General features: G+C 44.8%; 1 protein-coding gene and 1 long non-coding RNA gene across 2 annotated transcripts in view; one reads left to right on the top strand and one right to left on the bottom strand.

Annotated features, from left to right (window-relative positions):
• Positions 1-10,923: 10,923 nt before the first annotated feature.
• Positions 10,924-16,963, top strand: part of LOC147966808 (putative disease resistance protein RGA3) — a 29,512-nt gene continuing 23,472 nt past the window's right edge. The window contains exons 1-2 of the mRNA XM_087529109.1: positions 10,924-11,211; positions 14,086-15,216. Coding sequence (XP_087385235.1) covers positions 10,924-11,211; positions 14,086-15,216 — 1,419 coding nt within the window. The remainder of the gene's footprint in view (positions 11,212-14,085; positions 15,217-16,963) is intronic.
• LOC125547664 (uncharacterized) lies at positions 12,026-13,563 on the bottom strand. The gene is made up of 4 exons (XR_007300721.2): positions 13,316-13,563; positions 12,922-13,247; positions 12,423-12,509; positions 12,026-12,324 (listed from the first exon to the last, which is right to left on the bottom strand). It is a non-coding gene; the product is annotated as an uncharacterized LOC125547664 (long non-coding RNA).

Below are 16,963 nucleotides of genomic sequence, written 5' to 3' on the forward strand. Positions count from 1 at the left end.
ATTGAAAAACCTTTGATGCGTGGGTTCAAGTTGGAAACTGAACAGGCAAAAGGGGCAGGCAAGGAGGAGGTAAACAGTAAGGGTGTGCAGATAGAAACCAATCAAAGCACGGAGAAGGAGGGGAAGGAGGAGGAACAGTGGTGTCGGTTTGAGTACGAATATCTGCCTGACTTCTGCTATATATGTGGAAGGCTAGGCCATGTCGATCGTGAATGCTTGATCAAACTGAAGAAGGGAGAGAGGGCCCAATTTGGTCGATGGTTGAAGGCAGACATGGGAACGAAGAGGAGTGGGGGACAGGAGAGAGCATGGAGGAGCTCGTCTCGTGGTAATAGCGGTAGCAGGGCCTACGGCTTTGGGAGGCAATCCGATCGATCGGGTAGTGACAGCCTGTCCTGGAGGAAAGATGGGAGCAGGTCAGGAGGAGGAGGGGTAGCAGTGGAGAAGGGACCATAAGTGACCAGCCCAAGCAAAGTGCAGAAGGAGAAGGGCAAGGAGGGGAACCCTAGGAGGATAGCATTCACTGAAAAACCTGTTGAGGCGGGTAGGGTTGAGGATGAACCAAATACACTGGTGATTAAGGAGAAAGGGGAGGCCGAAGCTGATGGAGGAGGCATGGAGGTAGAAGGGGAGGCATCATTGGAGGGAGGGGTAAACATTGGTAGCGGGAAGAAGGATGCCGGAGGGGTAGAAGTGAAGGGCGGCAAGGGAGGCAAAGGAAGGGAACCAGGAACGTTCAAGAGGAAAGCAAGAGTCAGGAAGGAGGGGGGACGGGCTACGCCTCATGTAGCAGTTGGGGGTAGCAGGAAGAGAGGTCATGCGGAGGAGGGGGGAGGAGGAGGTGGATGAGGCGGGGAGGGAGACGAAGAAGGATAGGAGGATGGAGGCACATATGGATGAGGGGAACTAGACCGTGGTCATCAGTAATACATCGGCCGGGCTGCAAGAGCAGCCCCGCCGGGAACCATGAAAATAATAAGTTGGAACTGTCGGGGACTTGGGAACGGCCCGGCAGTTCGTGCACTCCTAGACCTTGGGAGAATGGAGGATCCCGACATTTTGTTTTTGGCTGAAACTAGACTGACGGCGGATAAGATGGACTGGTTAAGGTGGAAGCTCGGGCTCGCGAGCATGGTGGCTTGGAATCCGGAGGGGATGATTAGAGGGGTGGCACTGTTTTGGGGGAGAGGGGTGGATGCAAACCTAAGATCAATGGGAAGGAGACATATAGACGCAGATGTGATGTCCGAGAAGGGGGTGTGGAGGCTAACGGGGGTGTATGGAGAATCGCAGTGGGAGAGGAAAGTGGAAACATGGAGGGTTTTGCGTACACTGAAGCAGCAACACCAGGATGGCAGGGCATGGCTATGTATAAGAGACTTCAACGAAATCTTGAGTAACGATGAGAAGGTGGGAGGGGTACCAAGAGGCCAAGCGTATATGGATCGGTTCAGGGAAGCACTTACTTTTTGTGATCTTCAAGATATAGGTTTCGAAGGAGACATGTTTACATGGAGAAACCACAGTGAGGAAAGCAGAACTTACATATGTGAGAGGCTGGAACGGGCGGTAGCAAATGACGAGTGGTGCTCACAATACCCCAATTTCCGAGTTATAAACGGAGATCCACGGCACTCAGACCACAAACCGATTGTGGTTCACACAGAGCAAGGGGACAATGAAGGGAGGGTTCGGGAGACAGGCTTTCGGTTTGAGGCCCAGTGGATGGAAGAGGAGGGCTATGATGAAGTAATAAAGAAGGCCTGGGAGGAGAGCTGGGTGGAAGGAGAAGGGGAGGTGTCTAGGGCGCTGGCAGGAGTGGCGAGGAGGTTGCCGAAGTGGAACAAAGAGGTTGTGGGAGAGCTGGGAGCGAGGTTGAAGAAGGCAAATTGTGAACTTGAGAAGTGGAGACGTAGAGACATCACGGAGAAGGTTAAAGAGGAGGCATGGTGGAGAGGGGAGGTAGCTAGGCTTGAAGAACTAATGCATATCAAGTGGAGGCAAAGATCCCATGTTTGGTGGCTCAAGGAGTGGGGGAGGAATACAAAGTTTCTGCACAAGTGCGCTACAGCAAGGAAGAAGAACAACAAAATAAAGGAGTTGAGAAGAGAAGATGGCTCGCTGGTGAAGGAGGGTCCCAAGATGGCTAATTACGTGTGCTCTTTTTTTAGGATTTATTTACAAATAAGCAAAGTATAAGGTTGGAGGAACTAACACAAAAAGTTCAGGCGCGGGTCACACCGCAAATGAACGAGTTCCTGGAGAGGGAGTTCACACGTGAGAAGGTCAAATCTGCCCTGGATCACATCGGCAACTTGAAGGCACCAGGGCCGGATGGCATGCCATCAGTGGTGTATAAGAAACATTGGTGCATGATGGGTGATAAAATTGCTGACGAGGTGCTGCACGTACTCAATGGTGGACCGATGCCGGAGGGCTGGAATGATACATATGTGGTCTTGATACCGAAGGTGAAAACCCCTAGCAGGATAAAGGATCTTAGGCCCATAAGCTTGTGCAATGTATTGTACAAACTTGTATCCAAGGTGCTGGCCAACAGGCTGAAACTTATCTTGCCCGAAGTGATTTCAGAGAACCAAAGCGCATTTGTCCCCGGACATTTGATCACAGATAATGTCCTTATTGCGTATGAGCTCTCACACATGTTGCTGCATAAGAAGAAGGGAAAGGAGGGCTATGCAGCGATCAAAGCGGATATGAGCAAACCTTATGATAGGGTGGAATGGGCCTTTCTCAAAGTCATGTTGGAGAGGTTGGGGTTCGCTGATACTTGGGTTGGACTACTAATGAAGTGTGTCACTACTGTACGTTATCATATAAAGGTCAATGGTGTGCTTACAGAGCAGTTTATGCCGACCCGGGGCTTAAGGCAAGGGGATCCTCTCTCGCCGTATCTTTTTGTCATTTATGCTGAGGGATTATCAGCACTGCTGCATGCTGCCGAGCGAGAGGGGAGGCTATCGGGTGTCCATGTGTGCCAAGGGTCACCAGCTATCACTCATATCTTCTTTGCGGATGACTCTGTACTAATGATCAAAGCTGATAGGAATGAAGCCAGCGAGCTCAAAAGAATTCTGGATCTCTATGAGGAATGCTCTGGTCAATGCATCAACACAGAGAAGAGTGCCATAATGTTTAGCGCCAACACCCGAGCAGAGCACAAGGAAATTGGGAAGCAAGAAACGGGTATTTCATGTGAGACATGGAACGAACGATACCTTGGGTTGCCGGTGTATGTGGGAAAATCACGCAAACAGGTTTTTGCTTACATCAAAGACGCCATTTGGCGACGTATGCAAGGTTGGAAGGAGAGGCTTCTTGACAAGGTTGGGAAGGAAGTGCTTGTTAAAACAGTAGCGCAAGCCATCCCGACATATGCCATGTCATGCTTCTATCTCACAAAGACTCTTTGCGAGGAGATAAGTTCACTCATTGCAAAATTTGGGTGGAGCCAGCAGGATAATGAGTCCAAGATCCACTGGATTGGGTGGCCAAAACTGACACAGTCTAAGGCGCTTGGAGGTCTAGGGTTTAGAGATATTCATTCCTTCAACATTGCGATGCTGTCGAGGCAGATATGGCGTCTCATCCAAAGGCCAGAGAGCCTATGCGCACAACTGCTTAAGGCTAAGTACTACCCCGACGGCAATATTCTGAACGCAACAGCGAAGGACGGCATCTCGTACACATGGAGGAGCTTACTTCATGGACTGGAGCCGGTGAAACAAGGTTACATTTGGCGCATTGGTGATGGGCAACAAGTTAACATATGGGAGGACCCCTGGCTGCCTCGAGCTTGGTCGCGACGAGTACAAACATGGAGGAACGGGGTCTTGCTGGACAAAGTACATGAGCTCATAAACCCGCTAACTGGGCAATGGGATGAGGACCTGGTGAGGGATATCTTCACCCCTCAAGATGCAAGATTGATCCTTGGGATCCCGCTGAGAGATGGCATGCAAGACTTCATCGCATGGCACTTCGTCGAGAGGGGTGTGCATTCAGTGAAACAGGTGTATAAACTCCATATCAAAATGCATGAGATCACAAATGAGCTGGAGGCAGGCAGGAGCGGAGATGTGCATGGGTCGCTGGATGCTTGCGAGAGCACGTTCTGGAGCCGAATTTGGAAGATGTCGTGCCAAAGCAAGATCAATATGTTGACATGGCGACTAGCACACAACTCACTTGCTCTGTGTACCAACCTTGCGGCGAGGGGGATGGAGATTGAGGATACTAGCTGTCTGCTATGTCACACGAACATCGAGGATGGTGGGCACCTGTTTGTACGATGCAAAGAAGTGAAGAGGGTGTGGCGTGCAATGGTCATGGAAGCTGTGAGAAGCGAGCTAGAAAGATACAATGCAGTTGGAGATGTCCTGGATCACCTATGGACGCTGAAAATGGAGGACAGAGTTCAGATCCTGCATTTCTGGTGGGAGTGGTGGAATGAGCGGAATAGAGCTAGGAAGAATGGGAAGAGAATGCAGCCAGAGGAGCTCGTGCATAGAACCAAACTCGCCACCACGGAATACTGGGATCTTGTGGGCAAGCAGAAACAAAAGAGCACAAAAGGGGCGGCCACATGGCGGCCACCAGAGGACGGGGCCCTTAAGTTCAATATCGATGGAGCGTATATGCCGGGGAGCGCCCACTCTGCCTGGGGGATCATCGCCCGAGACCACACCGGGGATGTGGTAGCATGCATGGCTGGGAAGAGTGAGCATGTCTATGATGCCTTCGCAGCTGAACTGCAAGCAGCCACGGCGGCGGTGGAGCTAGCCACACATCTCGGCGCGATCAGGATTTGCATAGAAACGGACTCACAGCTACTGCAGGGTGCACTCGTGCAGAAGGAGCCAAGCTTCACAGCGTACACATCGATCCTTGAAGATCTAAAGGTCCAAATGAGGCTATGGTTCTCAAAATGTGAAGTTCTTTCTTGTAGAAGAGACACCAACCGCACCGCGCATGAACTAGCTAAGCTTGGCTATGATTGTAATGTTAATGAACCCACTGTGTGGGAGGTTGATGTTCCGGCATCTGTGGCCGGGTCTGTTTTAGGCGATATGCCTAACATGGTTCACTAATAAAGCATTTGCTTTGACCCTAAAAAAAAGAAGATATCAAGCACATTGATGGTACTGTCTAAGATGTTTCTTTAACCAAATAAAATGACTGATATTTTTAAGCATAGAATCAACTAAATCCGCCTAAGTCGGTGATGTGGGACTAAAAAACTGCAGTGCAGGCTTTACCCACAAACGAAGCAGCTCCCAGCTCCAGCGACGACCGCGAGTCCCGCTTCCGCCTGCCGTCGCCAGTCGCCACATTCATCGCCGGCGTGGGGAGCGAGCTGTGCTCATCCTCCTCTTACGGTGGCCACCGGCGGTCGCCATCTCCTCTCGTCTGCTGCTCACTTGACTGACCTCGAGCGAATCGATCCCAAACTCTGCGGTGGCGCGGTGGAGTGCAGGGCGAGACCCATACGGCGGAGCGAGCAGAGTCAGTCGCCGGCGTCCAAGGCAGGTGGGCCCTGTTATACCGGCCCAGCCCATCAGGCCCTCTAAAATGGCGGCCCAGGTTGTGTGGAGGACAGACACGCACACACACGTCTCCGTTCACCTCTCCGCTGCCGTCGAGCTCTGCGGCTGCCAGCCTCGCCGCCGAGAATGGGGAGAGTTGGGGAGACATGCCGGTGGACAACGTTTGATCTGCAGATGCAGGCGAGCGGCCGCGGCAGCGCCGTCCGTGGTGGGGCGGATGGGGAGCAACACGCACCTCTAGGACGATCCCGACGACGCCTCCGCCGCGGCCCTCCTCAACCGCCTGCTTGGTTCGGAAATTGCCTTCCTCCCCTGGATCCGATCCTGGCAGCGCTCGGACTGATTTATGGTCAAGATTTGGCGGCATGGTCGCCCGAGAAGATCTTGTGTCTGTTTTTCATTTCTTCCTGCCTGTGATGGGTTGCTGCCTCATAAAATGCGGCTACAATTACTGCTTCGTCAGTTAAATTCATGTTGTGATCATTGCATAATAGGATCAAATGCAAAGTTATGATGCTTCAATTAAACCATGAATTTTCTGCCAGTGCATATTTGATATGTGAACGAAAACTTCTTGTGCCCGTTGTGGGCAGAGATCATGCTACTGCATAATTTTGAAGAATCTGTGGCTAGATTGAACTATATTTTAACCTCTGATTTTATCCCGTAAAGTGTTTGATGAATTGAGTATGTAGATTATATAGATGATGATGTGGTAGATTTGTAAATAGCAACAGAGCACCCAAAATTTAGATCTATTGACTATAGATAACCATTTTTTCTTATGTATTTGTGTGTGAGCCTTCTTTATATTTTAGAGTGGTCCCATCATGCGAAATACCCAATGGGAGAGCTGGCTAGAGGAGATAGTGACCCCGAGGCAGAGCATCCTCTGTTCCCTCGCATCACGGGGTGCCGGCTTCGATGACTCAGCGTCATCACCTCAAGAACTGACACACGGCGCTTCTGCGGTGGCTGGCGGCTAGGGCAGAGACGCTGTGGAAGAAACAGATGAACGCCGTAGCACAAGCAAGGAACCACCCATGACTTCTATAAATATCTGCGTGCGGTTGCCTGATTTTGTAATACCTGAGAGCTTCCTCACACTACTAGGGAAAACCTATACACAGAATTTTAGCAGCAGCACGGTCTAAAAAACAGGCGCTACTGCTAATTAGTAGTAGCGAGCTTCAGAAAAGAGCGCTACTAATGACTGAGTAGCAGTAGCGCTCTAGGTGAAAAGAGCGCTACTACTATAATTGCCACGGTGTTGCCCCCAGGCTAGATATAGTATTAGCGCGCTTCCCGTGGACGCGCTACTGCTAATGAACTTAGTAGCAGCGGTTTTCCTCAAAACTCGCTACTGCTAAGTATCACCGCAACTAATTAAGTTTAGTCCCATACTGCTAAACAAACAAGGTGTTTACCACCTTAAATATGTTGCTTCTCAACCTATCTCGAGCACTTGGTCTTCATTGAACTATATGTGTATGATTTGTGGTTGCAATATGAATCCTCGCCTGTACCTATACAGGTACAGTGAGGATTCATGTTGACTATTTAGATTATACACAAAAAGATCAATGATGACCAATGTATATTTTTGATGTTTTTACTAAACAAAAGAAATATCTGCTTCCATTAGTAGTAGCGGTTTTCTCTAAAGCGCGCTATAGATAAGTTAGCTATAGCGCGTTTTCCGTACGAGCGCTACTGCTAGTTCGAGTTAACCACCCCCGAATCAAAATTTTGCTAAGTCCTCCTCCCCCCTGGCCTGTTCCCCACTCCTGTCGCCGCCGCCCGAGCCCGAGCACGCCTGCCCTCACCGCCGCCGCCGCCGCCCGCCCTCAACCTCACCGCCGCCGCTCTCGACCACACTGTCGCCGCCCTCGACCTCACCGCCGCCGCCCTCGACCGAGCCCGCCGCCCAGGACCGCCGCCTCCCTATCCCGAGCCCGCCCTCGCTGTCCCTCCGCCGCTGAGCACCTCCCCGCCACCGTCTCTCCCTCTGTAAGCCCCCCACCCCTCCCCCACCCCCTCTCTCTTTGCTTAGTTAGTAGATGATTTTAGTAGTAGTAGATGTTAATTTAGGGTTCATAGATAATGATTTTTGAAAGTAGTGGATATTAATTACTAGTAGTGATGGTAAACTAGTTGTATAATTAGCAGTAGTAGATGTTAATTAGTAGTAGATGTAGTAGTTAGATGTTAATTAGTAGTAGATGTGCTAGTTTCTTTCTATTTATAGTAAGTTTATATTTATTTAGAACGAGTTGAATTAATAGAACTAGTTTAGTTTTAGTTGAACTAGTTAAGTTTTAGTTGAACTAGTATAGTAAGTAAATTAATAACTAGTTGAACTACTTCATTTTTAGAAAGAACTGGTTTCTTTCTATTTATAGTAAGTTTATATTTAGTAAGAACTAGTTGAATTAATAGAACTAGTTTAGTTTTAGTTGAACTAGTTAAGTTTTAGTTGAACTAGTATAGTAAGTAAATTAATAACTAGTTGAACTACTTCATTTTTAGAAAGAACTAGTTTTTTTCTTTTTATACTATGTTTATATTTAGTAAGAACTAGTTGAATTAATATAACTAGTTGAATTAATAGAACAAGTTGAAGATGCCATATTTGTTGTTATTTTTTAGTTTAAGCAATTATTTCATGTTTTGGTTACACCTCCGAGTGGCCTATGTTTTGCCGGAGTGTTGATTAATTTCCGTTCCGGCAAATTTCAGGCGCTCGATATGTCCTTTTTTAGCAAAGGTCATGCCGGATTTTTTCGTGAATTCTAGCATGACTTGTGCTAGAATATGTACAAGTTTAATCTTTGAATTATGAACGTAGGAAATGTCGTACTCGGATGACGACAGTCTCCCGGGGAAGTGCAGCTGGTGCCACGATGATCGAGGTATGTGCGACAGGTTCGTTGAGCTGGATGAAGATCGGCGCTTCAGCATTAAGCTCGAGGAGACCTTCGATGTTGAAACGGTACGCAACAACGACAAGTGTTTTTTTCGTAATTAAGCATGACTTCAACTATTTTAACGTCTAATTTTCATCTTTTACAATTCGACTAGCTTATCCCATGTCATGCAAGACGCTATGTCTTGGAGAGGATGTGTTTTGAAGACCATGAAAATTATGAAACAAAGAAAATACACCTAAGGACCCATCATGATATCGATTTTGAAGTAAATCTGTACAATTCTCAGAGCGTAACCCATTTTGGTTGCCAAAATTGGGAAGCACTTTGCAAAATGTATGGTTTTTATGAGGGTATGATTGTCACCATGGATCTTGGTAATCCTGACGTCGAGTAAGACAATATGGACATTTGGGTCCTTGTTGATACGCTTCCGATTCTACCGTAATGTGAGTTTCTCAAACATAGTTATTAACTAATTTATATTGTTTATTTCAAAATAGTTGACAGCTTATTTCCATTGACAGCTTATTTTGAATCTTCAAAGAATGTGTAGAAAATGGTAGACAAAACCCACTACACTGATGGCTTCGAATTAAATTATAAGGAGAAAAGTCATCTGATTGCTTATTGTACTTTTCTTAAGAATTACAATACCTATTATCGAACTCCTCCAGATTATGGTGAATACGTGCCACTAGTGCACGTGTTGAACCGCGGTAACTTCAATGGAGATACCCTGGTAAGATTTTTTACTATTACGACATCCGTGCATCTTTTGCATACTTCTAAAAACTAGTACATCATTGCTAACTACGAAGTTATTACTATGTTTTTCAACAGAAAATCCCGATGGATTGTGTGCCTCATCTGATGTATCAGAATGGTCGCCTTGCAATTATGAACCTACAGCCAGGTCATTCTAAGGAGCTCACCTGTGCATATCAGATTTCTAAAAGCGGTGAACACATGCTAATCAAAGAATGGAAAAAATGTTTAGACATTCGCAAGGAGGTTCTTAGAAGTAACATTAAGCGAAAGGCAAGAATTGGAGACAGGATAATCTCCATTCTCCATAATGGAGAGTCAGGGGCTATCTTGATTTTTGCTATTTTACCTTAGAGAATATAGTAGGTCCTAAGAGAATGTAGTAGGTCCTATGAGGTACAATATGTTTATTATGTGATACAATGTGTTAGAGTTGAAGATGTGAGGAGTACTTGTGATTACGACTAGTGACCAATGATATGATGATGATAAGTTGTTAATGATATGATGATGATGATGATATTTATTATATTATTGGGTGAAAGAACCGCGGATTAGTTCACACGGTTCTTTCACCCCGTGATGTAATAACTCATTATGATGTAAAAACAATTTTTAAATTCCTGTTATATGAAAACTTATGTAAAGGTGTACGAATACAACATGAAATAAAAAAGAAATAAAATACGAAATAATAGTAGCAGCGCGGGCAGGGAGAAGCGCTACTACTAATTACCAGTAGCGCTCCTCCTCGAACTCGCTACTACTAAGTCGATTTTGCAGTAGCGTGGGTGGAGGCACGCTACTGCTATTCGTTAGCTATAGCGCCTTATCAGTAGCGCATAACCCCGCGCTACTGATAGGTCTAAAACCCGCGCTGCTGCTAGGCTTTTCCCTAGTAGTGTCACCATCTGCCATTCTTGCCTCCTTTGGAAAAATCTCCAGTCAAACAAGCAAGCAAGAGTATCACAATGTGTATTCTCTCTTTTTGTTCCCAGTTTTTTTTCTTCTGCGGAGCAGCTTTATTTTATATACACTAATGCAATACTTTTTGCAGGATATTGAAAATTTACAAAGATGCCAAGCAGATTGCTAAATTTGCTCAAGCAGCCTGGCAGCGGATACAAAGAAGGTGAGTTCACTGTAAGTAATCCTACAGATCTTTTGATTCTCTTTTTTGTTTGTGATCCTGCTATCTGTATAGTAAACTGATTATGATTTTTCTTTGGGCTGAAGGAAACTGTGGAATCCCCAGAACTGAAGAAATGATAGACTAAAACAGCTCAAAAGCTATATACAAACAAAAGAATGCATCAGGGAATAGGATTCTTCTCAATTCCTTTATTTTTCTGAGGGAGTTCACATTCTTTTCTTCTCCCTGGTTCCTTTTCTTTTCCCTTTACAGGGAGAAAGATAGGAGATTCTTTTCTTGACCCTTGCCTGCTGGTAAAGCTAAAGCTAACGTGTGCTGTGCTGTGCGTATTATCACAACTAAGCAAGGTAGATGATCCCTTTCCATCTTGGTGGAGCATGGGTCGATCATACATATGACCATGCATGAGTTGGTAAATGCACCATTTCTGGCACTTGGTTGTGTTCACACCTCCTCCAGTTGGCATACTACAACTTGAGAGAGAAAAGTTTCGGCGAAGGCGAAGAACATGGCGCATGTAGCCGGTTTGCTCGCCTCAGCTGTGGTGTCAGCAGTGGGCAATAAGCTGGGTTCCGCAATTGGGGATGAGGTCACAATGTTGTGGAGCTTCAAGGACGACCTCCAGGACATGAAGGACACATTGGGGTACATGGAGGCGGTGCTCAAGGATGCTGAGAGGCGGTCTGTCACGGAGGAGTTGGTGCGGGTGTGGCTCAACCGGCTCAAGAACGCTGCCTATGACATCTCTTACATGCTCGATGAGTTGCATGCTGACAGTGAACCAGCCTCCAGAAAGGTATACATACACCGTCCATGCCTTATCTTGATCTATTTTTCAGTAATTAATTTTCCTAGCTACTACAGAGTTTGTTGCTTTGGTTAAATATAATTTGATTATTAATTATATTATTGTCCACAAAACCATGCTTGATCAGTGGTCCAGGATTAGTGAAATTACGGTGTTGGGGAGGGCCAGTTAGAGAAATCTGTTGTTCATGTGTTCATTAGGAACAAATCTATGGTATTAGGGAGGAGAGGGGGCACGGCCCCTTCTGCCCCCCTGGCTCCGCCACTGTGCTTGATCATCTGAACGTACTTTCCAATGTAAGCAACTCACTAGTTAATTGCAACGTTTAAAGCTTGAAATTTGTTGGTGCCCTTCTAAAAATTAAAGCCATGGGTGTACAAGAGGCTTTTAGCCTACTTAAATCTGGTGTACAAATCCCGGCCGTGAAACTAGGTATACTAGATGACGCCCCGCGCGTTGCTGCGGGAATACATGCTAAAAATAAAATCATCAATACTATATTTGAACATTTCTTCAAATATATGTTCAAATAGCAAAACATTCTTGAGGAAACATATGTTCGGGGAAAACTTGAAACACAAATATTGATATACCTTAAAATCATGGTAGTAGTAAAAGACTGGTACCACGTGACAACACAAAATGTAAACTGCCATAGATAATTAGATATATGGATAAACATTCGTTCGCCGGAAAAAATGTGGTATCAACAAATGGACATACTGTACATAGATCAAAACGCGACTCCACACAAAATATAAACTACGATTAATTTAACACATCCTAGTAACACAAAGAAGGGTTCAAATGTTAGCAATACAGTAGTCAACATGTTTGGGAAAAACCCCGCAAAAAAAACATGTTTGGGAAAAGTACGGTTTATTTTTCGTATGAGCACACTCGCTAAAATCTTGGAAGGAAATGATTCTCGTCGTCCCTCTTATCACCATGTCACTTAAGTACATATAGAAGCATGCTTCATATTACGAAGAAAGGTGCTAGACGCAAACAAACGTCAGCAAGAAGTGCGTATCTTTCTCAAACTATTAGCAAGAATCGTCTTAGCATAACAACCTTTTTATTCCTGATTCCTATTTTCCCCTGCATTATCAGACAAAAGGGAAGAACAAATATGTGGTAAAGATAAAGACTTTAGTGATCCTACATAAATAAATTTGACAGTAGTAAATGAAACATACAAATGAATTACAAATCAATGTTTTTGATCCTTTATGTAGAATTGTCTCCTCAATCGTCAATTCAGGTTGTACCGGACAAAAGTAAATCTACATAGAAGTACACAGGATGTAAGAATATATATATCATATACTTGTAATAACATGGAGACTTTAAGGAATATGCTACAAAACTATACATGCAAACTGAGCCAGGTTCAAAAAATAGCAAACAGAACATTTGAAGGCCAACAAAAAGGCATGAACGACCAGAACCTGATCCAAAAATACGCCAACAAAAATATTGACGGACAAAAAATAGCGCTGCCAATAATAATACTCAGCAACATCTAAAACTGAAATCAATTATCATCCCAAAAAATTATGTAATAACAATAGCATAATAGGCACAAAAATTTGAAGGTAAATCACATCAATGTTCTAATTAGGGGTAATTGGGTGCAGAGGAGGTGCAACAAATAACTAAGGGTAGCATGCAGGTCGCCATAAGAAAAAGGGGCACCTTCTGGTTGCCTGTGATGGCGGTTCAGATATCGATCTGCACTGGGGTAGCTGCTGCTCGATGCCACGGACGTTCTACAACTATCAAATCTACCACGGACGGATTGATCTGCGTTGATCGTGAATCAGCATACCCTTGCCCAATCCCACCCATGGGCCATGGCTCCCTGCTAACGTAACCAAATCAAATCAGTATACCTCAACTTCTACCAAATCGAACTACACGAATATGACTGGAATCAAAAATGGAAAATCTGAAGGTAGAAGGATGAGTAGCAGAGGCGTGGGGATCGTTGGTTGAAATACCTGGACGGCGTCTCCACCCACCTGTTTCAAGCCAGCACATGACTGTTATAAACCTGATCAGACTGGATACAAATACAACTGGAACCAACCTCCACCAGTTCCCAACCAACGCTGGAGATAGCTTCGCCGGAATAGAGAGAGGAGACGTAAGCCGCTGTCGACGATGCTACAGGGCACCATCGCAGTCTACACCGGGAACGGAACTACAACTGGCAGATGCGCCGAAGACCGACGGTCGTAACAGAGGACCAGACAACACGGCGAGATCGCTTCTTTCCTACTCGCAGAAAAAAAGATCGCTTCTTTCCTATGTAATGCCGCCCAACTGTATCGTTGCTCAGGGAAAGATTGGTTCTTTATTTATTCACAGGGAGAGAGAGAGAGACAGTTGGGCTTTTTAATGAGACGATTAGGCTTCTTTGTTCTGTTTGGGAATCGCAAGACCAGTGGGCTTCTGTGCGTCATTTAGTATACGTAAACAGAGGGACGACACCACACGTCTTAACGTTGACGGAACTGGTTAAAAAGGTTGCCTAAAAAAACTGGTTAAAAGGAAGGATAATTGATGATGTGGCAGGTGATGAGGTGGATAGCTTGCATGTCAAGAGAAATATGATAGTGGGGATGAACTATTTAGGTATTTAGATAAGAATAAAAAATTGTACTGCAAGGGAAGCTATGTTTTACATTCGTCCAAAAGTTTTACATTAAATTCTAACTGTGCAGGGATTTATATATCTACCATGCAGCATGTAGTTACCGGGTAGAGGGATCGAAAATACTACATCTTATTAAAGCCGGGTGTAATTGCTCCCAGGTTTTATATTATATCATAATCACTTGTTGAAATTCCTTATAGATGATTGGGAAGCTAGACTGTTTTGCTATTGCACCCAAGATTACCATGGCTTATAAGATGAAGAAGATGAGAGGTCAGCTGAGGAAGATCAAAGAGGATCACGAGAGTTTCAAATTCATACATGATAACTCCAGTCTAATTAGTGTGCACCAGTTTCTTGATCCACGGGAAACAACATCAGATGTGATTGAATCACTCATCATAGGGAGAGACAAAGACATGATGAATGTTCTTTCTTTGTTATCCACAAGCAGCAACAAAGAAGATATCACAATTCTTCCTATCTGTGGGCTTGGAGGCTTAGGAAAGACAACATTGGCACAACTGGTCTTCAATGATGCTCAGTTCAAAGAGTATGATCATCGGGTATGGGTCTATGTATCCCAGGTGTTTGACATGAAAAAAATAGGGAACTCCATAATTTCTCAAGTTGAAAAAGGAAGCCAGAATCAAGATACAAGGCAGTTGATAAACCAACATCTTAAACATCTACTTCAAGATAAGAAGACTCTAATTGTTTTGGATGACCTATGGGAGACAGATAACTTCCAACTGGATCAACTCAAGCTTATGTTGAATGTAAGCTCCAAGATGAAAGTCTTGGTCACAACACGCAGCATAGATATTGCAAGAAAAATCTGTACTGTTGAACCATACAAGCTAGATCCCTTGGACAACGACATGTGCTGGAGAATAATCAAGCAAAACAGTGACTTTGAATCTAGAGCTGATAAAGAGAAAGTTGAACCAGTTGGACAGGTGATTGCGAGGAAATGTGGAGGTTTGCCATTAGCAGCTCAAGCACTTGGATTCTTGCTATCTGGAATGGATCTTAGTGACTGGAAAGCAATGTGCAATAGTGATATTTGGGATGAACCATTTTCTGATAGTACAGTGTTACCATCCTTGAAGTTAAGTTACAATACTTTGACGCCATATTTGAGGTTATGCTTTGCATATTGTGGCATCTTTCCTAAAGGTCACAATATAAGTAAAGATGATCTTATCCAGCAATGGATTGCTCTGGGTTTCATCGATCCATCTAATAATTTTTCGGCCATACAACTTGGCGAGAAGTATGTTAGGCAATTCCTTGGGATGTCTTTCCTTCAGCATTCAAAATTGACCAAGGTGAGTTACTATGGCATACTACCTGTGCAGTATAGAATAAAGAATATTCTTTTTTATTCAATTATCAAATGGCATGCAACAGTTACAGTGCAAAAGCATACATGTTATATATGTTGACAGTTTGGTACATTAATCCATGTATATGTTTTGCCCTTAGCGGCAAATAAAGCACTCAGGATATTGGTGCACCAGTGTGGTGGGTATATGGACCTGCCTCAAGAAAAAAGAAAAGTGAATCCTCCATCCATCCTGATGTAGTTTACCCTTGTCAAAAAACAGCCATTTGGATCACTACACATACAGTTAATGCATAATATTGTATTTTGTTTGGCTTATCAAATCCAGTCTATTTTTGGCTCGACAATAATTTCCCCTAAAACAATGCAACACGTACATGATGGAATTACTTAATTAAGAGTCTTGAATATGTGTCGGTAAAGTGCACTGGTGCACCTTAGGACGTCCTTGGCTTAGAGAGTGGTAACGTAAATGGTAAGGGAATCATGCTGGCATTAGAGGTGTAACAGACAATTGCCTGTTTAGTTTGGTTCATGCGAGTAAGGGTAACAAGTAACATTACGGTGTTTGATTTTTGGCACAGGCATAGTGTTATGTGAATTCTTAACAAAGTTTTTGAGAAATTATATACACACTAGCAGACTGCCCATGCGTTGCCACGGGCCAACACATGGATTTACTGAAAACGCTCTCACCCGCTTATTATACATAATAAAGCAACAATCAACATGCACGCAACTGCAGACAACAACCTAATTTACTAAAATGCCCCCTTCCTTTAATTTCACATATGCAATACATGGCAGCATGCCTCCTCAAGTAGCTCTCGCCGGGTCTAGATTGCCTATGTTTCTTTACTAACTTATTTGTAAGAGAATTGTTCCATCCAAATGTAGGATGTACTCACTCTCTAAAGAAATATAAGATTTTTTATTGATAATATAATACAATATTAAAGTGGCCTCATACATTCTATGAATTTACATGTGTATCCTTTCTTCTACCTATTATTGAACATCCGACACAACAAGTCCTCATAAAGAAAGTTATAGTGATAATTATTCTGAATAGAGGGAGTATCTACAAAACATAATGCCTTTTTATGTAAGGCGTCTACTGTTGGGGAACGTAGTAATTTCAAAAAATTTCCTACGCACACGCAAGATCATGGTGATGCATAGCAACGAGAGGGGAGAGTGTTGTCTACATACCCTCGTAGACCGAAGCGGAAGCGTTGACGCAACGTAGATGAAGTAGTCGTACGTCTTCCCGGTCCAACCGATCCAAGCACCGTTACTCCGGCACCTCCGAGTTCTTGGCACACGTTCAGCTCGATGACGCTCCCCGGGCTCCGATCCAGCAAAGCTTCGGGGAGGAGTTCCGTCAGCACGACGGCGTGGTGACGATCTTGATGTTCAACCGTCGCAGGGCTTCGCCTAAGCACCGCTACAATATGACCGAGGTGTAATATCGTGGAGGGGGGCACCGCACACGGCTAAGGAGCGATCACGAAGATCAACTTGTGTGTCTATGTGGTGCCCCTGCCCCCGTATATAAAGGAGTGGAGGAGGGGAGGGTTGGCCCTCTCTATGGCGCGCCCTAGGGGAGTGTTACTCCCACCGGGAGTAGGATTCCCCCTTTCCTAGTCCAACTAGGAGTCCTTCCATGTAGTAGGAGTAGGAAACAAGGAAGGGGCGCAGCCCCTCCCCCTAGTCCAATTCGGACTAGG

The sequence above is a fragment of the Triticum urartu genome, chromosome 6A, assembly GCF_056163025.1.
Source record: "Triticum urartu cultivar PI428250 chromosome 6A, HENAU_Tu73, whole genome shotgun sequence".
In the NCBI taxonomy this organism is placed as follows: domain Eukaryota; kingdom Viridiplantae; phylum Streptophyta; class Magnoliopsida; order Poales; family Poaceae; genus Triticum; species Triticum urartu.